We start from the raw sequence: 16,687 nt of genomic DNA, 5'->3' as shown, positions 1-16,687 counted from the left end.
GCCGCATCATTTGCAAGTATTTCCTCCCAGCCTGTAGGTTGTCTTTCCGTTTTGTTTATGGTTTCCTTTGCTGTGGTTATAAGTTTGATTATGTCCTATTTGTTGATTTTTGAAGAAGCTACTGTTTGATTTATGTTTATGTTGAAGAAAGACTTGAGGGGGACAAGAGCAGAGAGACTAGTATGTAGGCCGTCACAGTAATCCAGGCCAGAGACGGTGGTGCTTTGGGTTGGAGTGGTGATGGCAAAGGCGGTTGGACTCGGCCATGTTTTGAAGATTGGGCAGACAACAATCTGCTGATAACAGTAGATGTTCAGGGTGAGAGAAAAAAGGCCATCAGGACGACTTGAAGTTTTTGGCCTGAGCAGCTAAAAAACAGGGCTGCCACATCCTGAGATGGAGGCGCAGGTTTTAAATGTTCACTTTGGAAGATTTTTTATGTAGGAATAATATGTCACAAAATTCAACAAGGAAAACAAAACCCGCAGGAAAGGGGGGCACGCAGGGGGCCCGTACTGAAGAAAAGTGTCAAGTAACGATTTTACAAGAGATATAAAATGGGTATTGACCTGTGAATTGAAGGAAACCTGGAAATCTTGTGACGAAGAAAGGCGGAGCCGGGGAGAGGGGAAGGCAGAGCAGGGTGGCAGCGAACCAGGAAGGGTGTCGTAGGCAGACGATCATACAGAGGTGTCACGTGTGCCTGACACAGAAGGACCCCGAGCCCTTGCTGGTCCCTGAACACGCTGAGTTTTTCTCATATCCGAACGTTTGCCTTTCCGATTCCCTCTGCCTGGAAGGCTCTCCCTGCAGGAGGCAGCATGGCTCAGCCTCTCTCTTCATTCAGGTCTCTGCCCACGTATCCTCCTGTCAGAACTTCTCTGACCACCACACGTGAAATAGCACCTCTTTTATCCCTTTCTCTCCTTTATCTCCTTATCCGGTTTTACTTTTCTTAACAAACATGTATTGCCACCTGACATAAATAATGTACTCGCTTATTGTCTGTACCCCTCCCATTAGAATGTCCGTTCCATGAGGGCAGGGGCTTCCAGTGCCAAGCGCAGTGCCTAGCACGTGATAAGCAATCAGTAAGTACTTACAGATTGAACAAATATGCAAGTACCACTGAGTTAAAAATTTAAGGTAAAATCCTGAACTGTGTCCTCATTTGAGCACATTAAGTACTTGAGGTTTCTCTGCCTTTTTCTCTGTCTCTCCTTCCTAAACATATCTTCTGATTAGACATCTTGATTCTCTTGTACACTCTTCCAGGTGTGAAGCAGACCGAGGCTACTATGATGTTCACATATAACCGGCAGAGTAAGACTTTGTCCAATGAAATCCAGATTCCAGATTTTGACGTTGACCTTGGGACAGTCCTCAGAGTTCGTGACGAATCTGCTGAGGAAGAAAAGTCTTACAAGCTCACCCTTGACATTCAGAATAAGAAAATCACTGAGGTCACCCTCACCGGCCATGTGAGGTAAGGAAGGCTCAAGGCGGGGTCTGACCTGAGCTGTGGGCCTTTGTGGCTCTTTCCTTTCTTCCTTTTCAGCTTTAAAGCTGACCAAGGGGTCTGCACTTCAAGGGGCAGACAGAGCCCTCAACACTGTGACCCTCTGCACGTGTCCAGTTGGATCTGCCTACCGTTCTTTGGGTACTTACTATTCATCAGGCACCATACTGGGTACTTTAAAGAAATTATCTCAGCCCTCATAATAAACTGCAGATAGGTATGAGTTTCCCTGTTTGTTTTATAGATAAGGAAATGGTAGCTCGGAGGGGTTAAATAATTCGGCCAAGGCAGTAGGGCTAGTAAATGGTAGAGCAGGATTCAAACAGTTTTCGAAAACCTTCTCTCTCCCATACCTCCCTGGAGTGTCCTGAATTTGTAGTGAGTTAGCTTTAGAAGTTAAGGAGTTCAATCTCTGGTCATTTCTCTGAGCCATTCATGTATCTTGTTTTCATCGCCACAAATGGAACTTGCATTGAGCCCTGCCTATCTCTTTGGAATGAATGGAGTCGCTGATGTCAACTTTTTCTTTTTCAATAGTTACGACAGGAAGGAAGAAGGCAAAATCAAAGGTGTTATCTCCATACCCCGTCTGCAAGCAGAAGCCAGAAGTGAGATCCTCACCCAGTGGTCTCCCTCAAAACTGCTCCTGCAGATGGACTCATCTGCTACAGCTTATGGCTCAACAGTTTCCAAGAAGGTGGCATGGCGTTATGGTAAGCACGTCTTCCCCACGCGAGCACTTCCAAGAGCACGGTGTACTCGATGGCAGTGTTGACAGCCACAGGTAGGAGCTGACCTGGCACTGCTGACAGCTATTTCACGTGTGTGTTTTCAGACGAAGAGAAGATTGAATTTGAATGGAACACAGGCACCAACGTGGATACCAAAAAAGCAGCTTCCAGTTTCCCTGTGGATCTCTCCGATTATCCTAAAAGTTTGTATATGTATGCCAGTAGTCTCCTGGATCACAGAGTTCCTCAAACAAACATGACTTTCCGGCACATGCGTTCCAAATTAGTAGTTGTAAGTACACATCAGCCAGTCAATAAATAACACGGTTATAAGTGCTAATTACATAGTCGACTCTGAGTTAGGTGAAAGAGTATCCAAAGATGGATAAGGCATGCTTCCTACCCCCAGGGAATTCCTGGGGAGAAAAAGCAGCACTCACGTATGCATAGTTACCCAGTTACACAAGGCTATGTTTTTAAATACCAAATGAATACTACGAAGCAGAAGAGTTGCCTGTGCCTAAGATATCACAGGGAGCTTCAGGACCCTGACTAGGGGTTTGACTATGCTACGTATTCCTTTTATAAACTACAGGAAGAGATTAATTACTGACAACCAAAATTCATAATTTTTATGATTTATTTTTTAACTTTGAGTATACTGTCGTGCTTAATGATCGAGCTGCCAAATATGGACTATCACCTGATGTTAATTGTGTTTGATGCCCATCCATGCCCATTGCTTTTAAAACTTCTGTTATTTTGTAGGCAACAAGTACATGGCTTCAGGAGGCATCGAGGAATCTTCCTTATGCCCAGAATTTACAAGATCATCTCAGTGGCCTACAAGAGTTGTACCTCCAGAAAATGGAATTGCCAGACTTCCACATCCCAGAAAACCTCTTCTTAAAAAGGTAAAAAGAGGAACCAGAAAAATTTCTCGAACCATGAAAAGTAAATGGAAGATTTTACTTAGCATGATTTAGACTTTTTTAAAATTTACATTTTTAAGGGAAACAAGGTAAGCATTTGAAGGAGATTAGTAACTGTCACATAAACATTGTGGCATTTTTGCATTATTAAATATGAGGTCAGAATGTGAATGCCAACCCAGTCAAAAAAAACAAAAAACCAAAACCTAAGAAAGTAATTAGGAGAGTCTGGTACTTTCACCCTAAGATGTTTTATTCACTTAGTTTTAAAACTGATTTGAAAGCCATTCACTTTTCCTCTACTATAAGTGAACTCGCCTTATGCTCAGGATCAGGATATACTCATAATCGTGAAGAATTCAAGAGTGGCTGGCAGACCTGTTGGCTACAGGCTTGCTGTCGAGCTCACAGGGTCAGAACAGCCATTGGGCATGGAATGAAGGCACATTCTGAGAGCATATGTCACTTTAGCAAAATAGCATCATCCTTATGGGGAAGTCAGATTGTAAAATGCTCGGCCCCCTTCTGTACTTACAGAAATACATGTGCTGCTTTGATTTCTGTCATGAAAATTTAAAAATCAGAGCACGAGCTGAAAAGGCTACAGTCTGTTCTGGATTGACTGTTCTCTGTGCTATCTTCAGGGTTTAGAAAACAAGTGGCCTGTGTCACATGGGCCTTTCCATAGTCTGTGTCTGGGCAGCAAAGTTTAATAGACCAGATAAGTGTGTGAAAGGGCTAAACTCCACCAAAGCACTCATATGAACAAAATATGAAGATAAGAGAAAAAAAGTGGCGGCTTCAGAGGACCCAGGAACCTCTTCCTTCACTCCTAGTGTTTCCAACCAACAGTCTTTATCTGTGCTGTGCTGAAAAGGCAGGACCACAGGACCTTAGAAATGGATGGGGCCTTATCAAGCATAGGATCTTATCATGAATGTTGGGATCTGGATAGGCAGCAGCCAGTCCTTGATGGAGTAATGCAATGAATAGCTATTTGTTTACTACACTTACACTCTGCCATCCTACTCTCTTCTTGTGAGTTGTCAAAATAGTCCATTGTATGTGCATAGTACTGAAAAGATTGCAAAGTGCTTTTAGGTATTTTTTCTCACTTCATATCCAAGACCAGCTCTGTGAGATCAGCAGAAACGGTACTATCATCCTCACCACACAGATAACATCACTGAGACCCAGAAAGGCGAATTCACTAGCGTAGCTCCCACTGAGTCCTGATACTAACATTATAACTCAAGGTTACTGATGCCCATGTCTGTGCTCTTTCCACATGTCAAGATGCCTCAATTCAGTTGAGCAAGTACGTATCAAGTATCCCGTGTGCAGTACTAGATTAGATTAGGTGCAGTGAGAAAATCAAAAGTGGGTAAGGTGTAATCCTTCCCCCCACAGGAAGACACTATGTAGACACTGACAACTGAACAAATAAGTGCTAGTTATATAAGCAGATTATGAAAAGATCTTTGCGATAGGTGGAAGCGACTGTGTCACTATAAGAAGAGAGATTGACTGTGCCTTAGATGGAATGGTAGAAATCAGGACACAGCTCTTGGGAGGGATTTGAATGGATGTGAGTGTTTGTAGGTAGAGGTTAAAGCCAAGGCACGCCAGGCCCTGGGAGCAGCAGGAGGGACAGTGCAGTGCAGGATTGGAAATGAGACACACGCACTACTGCTTAGAAGCTCAGGTGGCAGAGAACTTCGAGGGCTTTTTGCTGTCTGACTGTGGGGACATTGTCTTTGCTCTTCATTTCAGTGACGGTCGGATCAAATACACCCTGAACAAGAACAGTGTGAACATTGAGATCCCTTTGCCTTTTGGTGGCAAATCCTCCAAAGATCTAAAGATGTTAGAGACTATTCGGACACCGGCCCTCAACTTCCAGCCTGTGGGATTCCACCTGCCATCTCAAGAGTTCCAGGTCCCCACTTTTACAATCCCCAAGTTGTATCAACTGCGGGTGCCTCTCCTGGGTGTTCTAGACCTCTCCACAAATACCTACAGTAACTTGTACAACTGGTCCGCCTCCTATACTGGCGGCAACACCAGCACAGACCCCTTGAGCCTCCAGGCTCAGTGCCATGTGAAAGCAGATGCCGTGGTCGACCTGCTCTCCTACCACGTGCAAGGTGAGCCCTGCCCAAGGGGAGGTTCACAGAGTGAATTTGCTGCAGGTTCCAATGGGCTAGCCTCCTCTGGGAAGGGAAAAACTTGGGCTTTCATGCAGACATTGTTCTTGCTACTTGGAACCCTGTTCTTTTTCCTTCCTACCTTCCTTCCTCCCTCCCTTCCTTCCTTTGGAAATATTTATTAAACACCTATGTATCAAGTATTCTACTAGGCAGTAACAGAGAAAACAGATAAACTGGCAATTAGAATTCAGTGTGAGAGGTGCTGTGATAGGGTGTAGTGTGTAAGGTACAGTGGAGGACAAGGGAACCCAGCAAGGTCTGTGGTGGTCAGGGAAGGCTTCCAGGAGGAATGCCTTTTGCTATCAGATTTTGTCCTCATGTTATAAATGGAGGAGACTGTTGCGCAACTGACCCAGACCAATGGGACTTCCTTGTTGAAAGACTTTCAACGTAGAAATTGTTGTGGAAGTGCATGACTTCATTTAACCAATGTGTTTTGATTTTTATGCTAGGATCTGCAAAAACAACGTATGACCACAGGAATACACTCACGTTTTCAGGTGATGGGTCTCTACACCACAAATTCCTGGATTCACATGTCAAATTCAGTCACGTAGAGAAAACTGGAAACAATCCAGCCTCAAAAGGTTTTCTAACATTCGATGCATCGAGTGCCTGGGGACCACAGATATCTGCTTCAGTCCATTTAGACTCAAAAAAGAAACAGCATTTGTATGTCAAAGAAGTCACGATTGATGGGCAGTTCAGAGCCTCTTCGTTCTATGCTAAAAGCGTATATGGCCTGTCTTATCAGAGGGATCCCACCACTGGCCAGCTAAGTGGAGAATCCAACCTGAGGTTTAACTCCTCCTACCTCCAGGGCACCAACCAGATAACAGGAAGATATGAAGATGGAACAGCCTCTGTTACCTCCACCTTGGATCTGCAAGGTGGCCTCATGAAAAATACCGCTTCCCTAAGGTACGAGAACTACGAGCTGACTCTGAAATCTGACACCAATGGGAAGTATGAGGACTTTGCCACTTCGAACAAGATGGATCTGACCCTCTCTAAGCAAAGTGCATTGCTACGTTCTGAGTATCAGGCTGATTACAAGTCACTGAAGTTCTTCACCCTGCTTTCTGGATCACTAAACTCCCATGGTCTTGAGTTAAATGCTGACATCTTGGGCACTGACAGAATTAATAGTGGTGCTCACAAGGCAACACTAAGGATTGCCCAAGATGGAATGTCTACCAGTGCAATGACCAACTTGAAGTGTAGTCCCCTAATGCTGGAGAATGAACTCAATGCCGCGCTTGGCCTCTCTGGGGCATCCCTGAAATTAACAACAAATGGCCGCTTCCGGGAACACCATGCAAAATTCAGTCTAGATGGAAGAGCTACCCTCACAGAGGTGTCACTGGGAAGTGCTTATCAGGCCATGGTTCTGGGGGTCGACAGCAAAAACATTTTCAACTTCAGAATCAACCAGGAAGGACTCAAGCTTTCAAATGACATGATGGGCTCATACGCTGAAATGAAACTTGACTACACAAACAGTCTGAACATTGCAGGGTTATCACTGGACTTCTCTTCCAAACTTGACAACATTTATAGCTCTGACAAGTTTTATAAGCAAAATTTTAATCTACAGTTACAGCCCTATTCCCTGGTAACTACTTTAAACAATGACTTGAAATTCAGTGCTCTGGATATGACCAACAATGGAAAATTACGGCTTGAACCTCTGAAGCTGAATGTGGGTGGGACCATAAAAGGAGCCTACCAAAACAATGAACTAAAACACATCTACACTCTTTATTACGCTGACTTATCGGCAAGTTATAAAGCAGACACTGTAGCTAAGGTGCAGGGGACAGAGTTTAGCCATCGGCTCAACACTAACATCGCTGGGCTTGCTTCAGCCGTTGACATCAGTACAAACTACAATTCGGACTCCCTGCGTTTCAGCAATGTTTTCCACTCTGCAGTGGCCCCATTTACAATGACCGTCGACACGCATACAAATGGCAATGGGAAACTGGTTCTCTGGGGACAACACACTGGGCAGCTGCACTCTTTCTTACGCTGACTTATCGGCAAGTTATAAAGCAGACACTGTAGCTAAGGTGCAGGGGACAGAGTTTAGCCATCGGCTCAACACTAACATCGCTGGGCTTGCTTCAGCCGTTGACATCAGTACAAACTACAATTCGGACTCCCTGCGTTTCAGCAATGTTTTCCACTCTGCAGTGGCCCCATTTACAATGACCGTCGACACGCATACAAATGGCAATGGGAAACTGGTTCTCTGGGGACAACACACTGGGCAGCTGTATAGCAAATTCCTGTTGAAAGCAGAACCTCTGGCCTTTACTTTCTCTCATGATTACAGAGGATCCACAAGTCACCATCTCGTGTCCAGGAGGAGCATCAGGACTGCTCTTGATCACAAAATCAGTGCCCTGCTCACTCTGGCCGAGCAGACAGGCACCTGGAAACTCAAGACCCAGTTGAACCAAAATGAATACAGCCAGGACTTCAGTGCTTACAACACTAAAGACAAAGTTGGTGTTGAGCTCAGTGGACGAGCCCTGGCTGACCTCACTGTGCTGGACTCCCCTATTACAGTGCCACTTTTACTCAGTGAGCCCATCAGTGTAATTGACGCTTTAGAACTGAGGGATGCTGTTGACCAGCCCCAAGAATTCACTCTTGTTGCTTCTGTAAAATACGATAAGAACCAAGATGTTCACACCATCAACCTCCCATTCTTTAAAATCCTCCCAGAATATTTTGAGAAGACTCGAGAGGTAGTTATAGGTGCACTGGAAGCTATACAGAAAGAATTGAAACACATCAATATTGATGAACGCATGAGGAAATACATAGCAGCCTTGGACAGACTCCCACAGCAAGTTAATGATTATCTGAATGCATTCAACTGGGAGAAACAAGTTTTGAGTGCCAAGGAGAAACTAACTGCTTTCACAGAAAATTACAGAATTACAGAAAATGATTTGCAGACCGCATTAGACAATGCCAAAATCAACCTTAATGGAAAACTATCTCAGCTACAAACATATGTGATACAATTTGATCAGTATATTAAAGATAATTATGATTTACATGATTTTAAGGCAGCTATTGCTAAGATTATTGATCGAATCATTGAAAAATTGAAAACTCTTGATGAACATTATCATATCCGTGTAACTGTACTAAAAGAAATCCGTGATCTGTATTTTTTTATTGAAAATATTGATTTTAACAAAATTGGAAGTAGTACTGCATCTTGGATTCAAAATATGGATACTAAGTATCAAATCAGAATCCAGATACAAGAAAAATTGCAGCAGCTCAATGCGCAGATTCAGAATGTAGACATCCAGCACCTTGCTGAAAAGGTCAAACAACAGGTTGAAGCTATTGATGTCAGAGTGCTTTTAGATCAGTTGAGAACTACCATCTCATTTCAAAGAATAAAGGAAATTATTGAGCATGTCAAATACTGTGTTACAAATCTTTTTGAAGATTTTGAAGTAATTGAGGAAATCAATGCTTTCAGAGTCATGGTCCATGAGTTCATTGAGACATATAAAATAGACCACCACATCCAGGTTTTAATGGATAAGTCAGTGCAGTTGGCCCACCAATATAAGCTGCAGGAGACTGTTCAGAAGCTAAGCAGTGTCCTACAACAAGTCAAGATGGCAGATCTTGTTGAGGAATTGATTGGGTTTACCGACCATGCTCTCAAGCAGCTTGAAGCATTGTCTTTTAAACAATTCATTGAGGAAATAAACAGATTCCTTGACATGCTGGTAAAGAAATTAAGGTCATTTGATTACCACCAGTTTGTAGATGAAACCAATAACAAAATTCGTGAGGTGACTCAGAGAATCAATGGTGAAATTCAGGCTCTGGGACTTCCACAGAAAGCTAAAGCACTAAAACTGTTTACAGAGGACGTCATGGCCACAGTCTCAATCCATCTGGAGAACCTAAAGGCCACCAAAATAACCTTAATCTTTGATTGGTTACAGGTTTCTGTAGTTCACATGAAAGCCAAATTCCAAGAGACCCTGGAAGATACACGAGACCGAGTGTATCAAATGGATATGCAGCAGGAAGTCCAGCGATACCTGTTCCTAGTTGGCCAGGTTTACAGCACACTTGTCACCTACATTTCTGATTGGTGGAATCTTGCTGCTAAGAACCTTACTGACTTTGCAGAACAGTATTCTCTCCAAGACTGGGCCAAAAACCTGAAAACATTAGTAGAACAAGGGTTCACTGTTCCCCAAATCCAGACCACCTTTGGGACCATACCTGCCTTTGAAGTCAGTCTCCGTGCCCTTCAGGAGGCTACATATCAGACTCCTGACTTCATTGTCCCCCTGACAGATCTGAAGATTCCATCCGTTCAGATCAACTTCAAAAAGTTGAAAGATATAAAAATCCCATCCAGGTTTTCCACGCCAGAATTCACTGTCCTCAATACCTTCCACATCCCTTCCTTTACAGTTGACTTGGTAGAAATAAAAACAAAGATCATCAGAACCATTGACCAAATGCTGAACAGTGAGCTGCAGTGGCCAGTCCCGGAAGTGTATCTGAGGGATCTGAGCGGGGTGGACACGGTTCTTGCTAGAATCCCTGTGCCAGACTTCCATTTACCAGAAATCACAATTCCAGAATTTGTCATCCCACATCTCAATGTTACAGATTTTCAAGTTTCTGACCTTCACATACCAGAATTCCAGCTTCCCCACATCTCACACACAACTGAAATACCTACTTTTGGCAAGCTGTATGGCATTTTGAAAATCCAATCTCCCCTTCTCACATTAGATGCAAATGCTGACATTCAGAATGTAACTGCTTCAGCAAACCAGGCAGAGATTGAGGCTTCTGTCACTGCCAAAGGAGAATCCAAATTAGACGTTCTCAATTTTGATTTTCAAGCGAACGCACAACTTTCAGACCCTAAGATTAACCCACTGGTTCTGAAGGAATCTATGAGGTTCTCCAGCAAGTACCTGAAAATGGAGCATGAGAGTGAAGTGCTATTTGTTGGAAATGCTATTGAGGGAAAATCAAACACAGTGGCAGGTTTACACACAGAAAAAAATACACTGGAGCTTAGTAACGGTGTGCTCGTCAAGATAAATCATCAGCTTACCCTGGACAGCAACACAAAGTACTTCCACAAATTGAACATCCCCAAACTGGACTTCTCCAGCCAGGCTGACCTGCGCAGTGAAATCAAGACCCTGTTGGAAGCTGGACACCTAGCATGGACTTCTTCTGGAACAGGGTCCTGGAAATTGGCCTGCCACAAATTCTCAGATGAGGGAACACATGAATCCCAAAGTAACTTTACTGTGGAAGGACCCACCACGTCCTTTGGATTGTCTAATAAGATCAATAGCAAACACCTAAGAGTAAACCAAAATATAGTTTATGAATCTCGCTTCCTCAACTTTTCTAAATGTGAAATCCAGTCACAAGCTGAATGCCAGTACTTGGGCCGCAGTGTTCTAACGGCTAAAGGTATGGCACTGCTTAGAGAAGGGAAGGCAGAGATAACTGGCAACCATGATGCGCATTTAAATGGAAAGGTTATTGGAACTTTGAAAAATTCTCTTTTCTTTTCAGCACAGCCACATGCACTTACCGCATCCACAAACAATGAAGGGAACTTGAGAGTTAGTTTTCCATTAAAATTGACAGGGAAGATAGACTTTTTGAATAATTATGCACTGTTTCTGAGTCCTAGTGCCCAGCAAGCAAGTTGGCAAGCAAGTGCCAGGTTCAATCAGTATAAGTACAATCAAAATTTCTCTGCTGGAAACAATGAGAAAAGCATCGAGGCCCACATAGGGATAAATGGAGAAGCCAACCTGGATTTTTTAAACATTCCTTTAACAATCCCTGAAATGACTCTACCTTATACAAACCTCACAACACCCCAGGTGAAAGATATCTCCTTATGGGAAAAGACAGGCTTGAAGGAATTCTTGAAAACAACAAAGCAATCGTTCGATTTAAGTGTAAAGGCTCAGTATAAGAAAAACAAAGACAAGCATTCCATCCCAGTTCCTCTGGCTGTATTTTATGCATTTATCAATCGTAACATCAATTCCTTCAACAGGCATTTCGAGACAGTCAGAAACAAGGCATTAGATTTTTTTATCAAATCCTACAATGAAGCAAAAATTACATTTGATAAGTACAAGGTTGAAAAATCCCTCAACCAGCAACCCAGGATCTATAAAATTCCTGGATACACTATTCCAGTTACCAACATTGAAGTGTCTCCATTCACAGTGAAGATGTTGACATTCGGGTATGTGATCCCCAAAGAGATCAGCACCCCCAGCATCACCATCCCGGGTTCTGGCGCCTACGTGCCCTCATACACATTAGTCCTGCCATTCCTAGAGCTGCCAACCCTTCATGTCCCTAGGAATCTTCTTGAGCTTTCTCTTCCAGAGTTCAAGGTATTGAGTACCACAAACAAAATTTTAATTCCAGCCATGGGCAATATTACCTATGATTTTTCCTTTAAATCAAGTGTCATCACACTGAATACCAATGTTGGTCTTTATAACCAATCGGATATTGTGGCTCATTTTCTTACTTCCTCTTCTTCTGTCATTGATGCACTGCAGTACAAATTGGAGGGCACCTCAAGTTTGTCGAGGAAGAGAGGGTTGAAGTTAGCCACAGCTTTGTCTCTGAGTAACAAACTCGTGGAGGGCAATCATGACAATACTCTTAGCTTCACCAAGAAAAACATGGATGCATCCATGACAACAACGGCAAGAGTCCAAATTCCACTTTTGAGAATGAATTTCAAGCAAGAACTTAATGGAAATACCAAGTCAAAACCTACTGTCTCTTCATCCATTGAATTAAAGTATGATTTCAGTTGGCCCCATGTGTACACTACTGCTACAGGGGCGTTTGACCACAAGCTCAGCTTAGAATGTCTCATCTCTTACTTTTCCATTGAGTCATCTACCAAAGGAGGTGTCAAGGCTTTTATCCTTTCAAAGGAATATTCAGGAACTCTTGCCAGTGAGGCCAGCACTTACTTGAATTCCAAGGGTACTCGATCTTCTGTGAAGCTGCTAGGAGCTTCCAAAGTAGATGGTATCTGGAACCTTGAAGTAAAAGAAAATTTTGCTGGAGAAACCACTCTCCAACGCATATATGCCATCTGGGAACAAAATACGAAAAACCATTTACAGCTAGGGGGCCTCTTTTTAACATCTGGAGAGCATACAAGCAAAGCCACCCTCGAACTTTCCCTGTGGGAAATATCAGCCCTTGTTCAGGTCCGTGCACGTCAGCCCAGTTCCCTCCTTAATATCAATCACCTTGGCCAGGAAGTGGCCCTGAATGCTAACACTGAGCACCAGAAAATCAGCTGGAAAAGTCAGGTCCAGGTTCATTCTGGGTCTCTCCAGAACAACATACAGCTTTCCAATGACCAAGAAGAGGCACGCCTTGACATGGCAGGCTCCTTAGAAGGGTACCTATGGTTCCTCAAAGATGTTGTCCTACCAGTTTATGACAAGAGCTTATGGGACCTCCTAAAGCTGGATGTAACCACCAGCAATGATAGGAAACAGTATCTCCGTGCTTCAACTGCCCTTGTATATACCAAAAACCCCAATGGTTATCCTGTTTCTATCCCCGTGCAAGAATTGGCTGATAAATTCATTATTCCTGGACTGAAACTAAATAACCTAACTTCCATTCACGTCACACCTACATTCCACGTCCCCTTTACAGATCTTCAGGTTCCATCCTACATACTTGACTTCAGTGAAATAAAAATCTACAAGAAGCTAAGTACTTTGCCATTTGCCCTCAACATACCAACACTACCCAAAGTGAAATTCCCCAAAGTTGATGTGTTAGCACAATATTCTAAACCAGAAGTCTCCTCAGTTCCCTTTTTTGAGATAACTGTGCCTGCATCTCAGTTAACTGTGTCCCACTTCACCCTTCCAAAAAGTATCTCAGTTGGCAGTGCTGTTTTGGACCTAAATGTGGTGGCCAGCAACACTGCAGACTTCGAGTTGCCGACAGTCACCATGCCTGAGCAGACTATTGAGATTCCTTCCATGAAGTTCTCTGTACCTGCTGGAATTTTCATTCCTTCCTTTGGAACACTGACTGCACGTTTCGAGGTGGCCTCTCCCTTGTATAATGCCACTTGGAGTGCTGGTTTGAAAAATAAAGAAGATCACGTTGAAACATTCCTGGATGCCACATGCAGCTCCACCATTCAGTTCCTGGAATATGACCTAAACGGTAAGGAAATTTCCTGCCTCCCCTGCGTGCTTTATTTCTTCGGTGCGTGTTGTGAATAAATAAGTAATTATGTATTTAGATATGACTCGAAGCAAAATTGCTCTCTATAGCAAAATTGAAAAGAGGCGGGAAGGAGACACATGTATACCCCACATGTGAATACCATCCTGTTGAAAACCTACTGACACTGCAGAAGGATAGGTTCAGAGAAAATAGATTTTTCTGTAATCATTTTAGGACTAAAAAGGTCTCCTGTTTTTTTAAATGAGGACCGCATGTTTCAAACATATAAGACAGTTAAGATAGACTTCTCTGTTTTCACAATGAAAATGTTTATATCCTGAAGTTACTAATCGAATGAGATATAAAATCTTTCCCATACAGTTGTGGGAACACACAAAATTGAAGGTGGCATGTTAGTTTGTAAAACTAACGGATCATTTGCACACCATGACTTCAGTGCAGAGTACGAAGAAGTCGGCAGATATCAAGGACTTGGGTATGGAACTTCTGTTTTCCTCTCTTTTCCAGTCATTGTGATGTTTGCCATCTCCACATCCCTTTCGTGACAGCCCATCTGCTTTCTTTTGCTTTCAGGTACTGGAGCGGAAAGGTCGACCTTAACATCACCAGCCCGACATTAACTGATGTCCGTCTGCGCTACCAAGAAAGCGAGAACCACCACTCCTCCTCAGTAGCCTCCCCAGCCATAGGCACGGTGGTCATCGACGTGAAGAACATTAACGACACCTTATTGAGATGGAACGTCTACTACCGCCCTCAGGTGAGTCCCATCTAGTGGGTTACACACCCCAAGAGCAAACAGAGAATATGGGCAGGTAATACAAAGTATTACCTAGGGGCTTTCCCAGACTAGGTGAAACACAAGCAATGAGCACGTTGAACTTCTCTTCTGAGGAGCTATTCTCCAGAAAGTATTAGGAGTCTTTTATTGATTGTATTAGATGCACACATGACCTCATATTAGCACTATTATTTTTATGACATTTGGGCAGTTCTAGAAAGATGAGAGTTTTGCCTCATCACCTAAATCATGGAAAAACTCTGCCATATGCTGAGTACATTTTTCAGACTGGGGCTTCTTGGGGTATTTGAGGCTTCAAAATTCTTCCCCACAGTAGGATTGTTAGATATGCCAAGTTTCTCTCACGTACTTTACAAGCTCTGCCAGGGCCCAATCAAAGATGCCATTAGTAGAGGAGAGAAAATAATCGGGTCTGTCACTAAAGTTTATCATAGGCTTAGAGGATGGATGGCCCCTGATATTGGGCTTCTAGGTCTCTGCTCGATGGGCCCTGGACTTTTTTCTGTTTTGTTACTTCTCCTTTCTCTGAATTAGTCTTTCCCTGTGTTTTTTCTCCCCGTCCTCTTCCTCCTCCTCCTCCTCTGATCTTCAGGCCTAGAAAGGCCTGAATGTTAAATGTTACTGTGTAAATGCCTTACATAATTTTGTCCTTTCTGGGGCATGTGTTAAAGAGGAATTAACAAGAGTGTATTTGTTTAACCGTAAGACAGACACATGAACTGACATATGAAAGATAAATCCCCATCAGAATATGAAAGATCCTCTGATCTGTACTTTCAACTGCTAATGAAGTTTTAGTGTAGTATATTATGTAATCAAGGTAATTGAAAACACGTTCTTTTCATCCTTTTTTTTTTTTTTTTTTTGCTGGTTTTAGTCCTCTCCAGATAAAACACTCAACATAGTCAAAATTGAGATGAGGGCCCCGGAATCGGATGATGAAGTTCAGATTAAAGCTAGCTGGGAAGAAGCAGCGGTTTCTGAATTGCTAAGTTCTCTCACAGACAATATGCCCAAGGCCATGGGGGCCTCTTACGACTATGTCAACAAGTACCACCAGGAGTACACGGGACTCGATCTGAGAGATGCTTCTTTAAAACTGAGAAGAGGTTTGCAGAACAGCGCTGAGCAGGTGTATCAAGGGGCCGTGAGGCAGATTGATGAGGTGGACGTGGGGCTCCGAAGGATAGCCAGAGGCACCACTAGAACCTACCAGCAGTGGAAGGACAAGGCCAAGAGTCTGTACCAGGAACTGTTGGCTCAGGAGGACCACAGTGGTTTCCAGAGACTCCAGAAGAAGGTGTTTGACAGCTTGATAGGAGTTACTCAGGAATACAGTGTGACAGTCAACCGTGTGATTGACTCGTTCATTGATTTCCTGAAGTCCACCAGATTCCAGCTCCCAGGAAGAGCCGGCAACTACACTGAAGACGAACTCTACACTATGGTCCTGAAGAAAGTAGGTAAGCTACTGTCCCAGGTACATTCAAAGATCCATAGCGGGTTAGAAATACTGTTTTCCTATTTCCAAGACCTGATGGAGAAATCTGAATTAATCAAGGACCTAAAGAATAAATATCCCTTTGATTCAGTGCACTATCAACTAATAGGTATAGGCTCAGAGTATGGAAAACTGTTGAAATCTTTATCACAAGAGATCCAAAAGGCACTTAGTGACCTCCAGTCTGTCAAGACTACAGAGAAGCTAAGTGATCTTAAGAGGTTTCTACAAAGCATTTCCCAAGAGATAGAAGAAGACCTTAAACGCTTGAAGGAGAAGAAATTTACTGATCTCGTTAATGATATCCAGCACGACATCAGCACAACCTTCGACATATTCATTTCATTTGTTTTTAGACTCCTGAAAGAAAACCTAGGTCATAATTTTGGTGAGTTTAATGAACTTGTTCAAAACAAACTTCAGGAAGCTTCTCGAGAGTTACAGCAGCTCCATCAGTATGTGCAGGCTCTTCGCAAAGAATATTTTGATCCAAGTATGGTTGGCTGGACAGTGAAATATTATGAACTCGAAGAAAAGTTCATCAACCTGATCAAGAACCTAGTAGATGTCCTTAAGGACTTCCATTCCAAATACACTGTCAGTGCTGCTGGCTTTGCTTCCCAACTCTCAAGTCAGGTTGAGCAACTGGTGCAGAAAGATTTCCGGGAATATCTGAGCATCCTTGCCGATGCAG

The 16,687-nt window shown here is 43.2% G+C and overlaps 1 protein-coding gene across 1 annotated transcript in view; it reads left to right on the top strand.

Annotated features, from left to right (window-relative positions):
- Positions 1-16,687, top strand: part of APOB (apolipoprotein B) — a 39,911-nt gene that overhangs the window by 22,893 nt on the left and 331 nt on the right. Inside the window, 14 exon segments of the mRNA XM_007463760.1 lie at positions 1,276-1,486; positions 2,057-2,138; positions 2,141-2,215; positions 2,217-2,232; positions 2,355-2,542; positions 3,019-3,164; positions 4,956-5,221; positions 5,224-5,264; positions 5,266-5,329; positions 5,845-7,202; positions 7,465-13,666; positions 14,051-14,165; positions 14,264-14,450; positions 15,370-16,687. The exon segment at positions 15,370-16,687 is cut by the window's right edge and continues 11 nt beyond it. Of these exon segments, the coding sequence (XP_007463822.1) occupies positions 1,276-1,486; positions 2,057-2,138; positions 2,141-2,215; positions 2,217-2,232; positions 2,355-2,542; positions 3,019-3,164; positions 4,956-5,221; positions 5,224-5,264; positions 5,266-5,329; positions 5,845-7,202; positions 7,465-13,666; positions 14,051-14,165; positions 14,264-14,450; positions 15,370-16,687 (10,269 nt within the window).

The sequence above is a fragment of the Lipotes vexillifer genome, unplaced genomic scaffold, assembly GCF_000442215.2.
Source record: "Lipotes vexillifer unplaced genomic scaffold, Lipotes_vexillifer_v1.1 scaffold571, whole genome shotgun sequence".
Taxonomy (NCBI): domain Eukaryota; kingdom Metazoa; phylum Chordata; class Mammalia; order Artiodactyla; family Lipotidae; genus Lipotes; species Lipotes vexillifer.
This window is presented reverse-complemented; position numbering and strand designations above follow the sequence as displayed.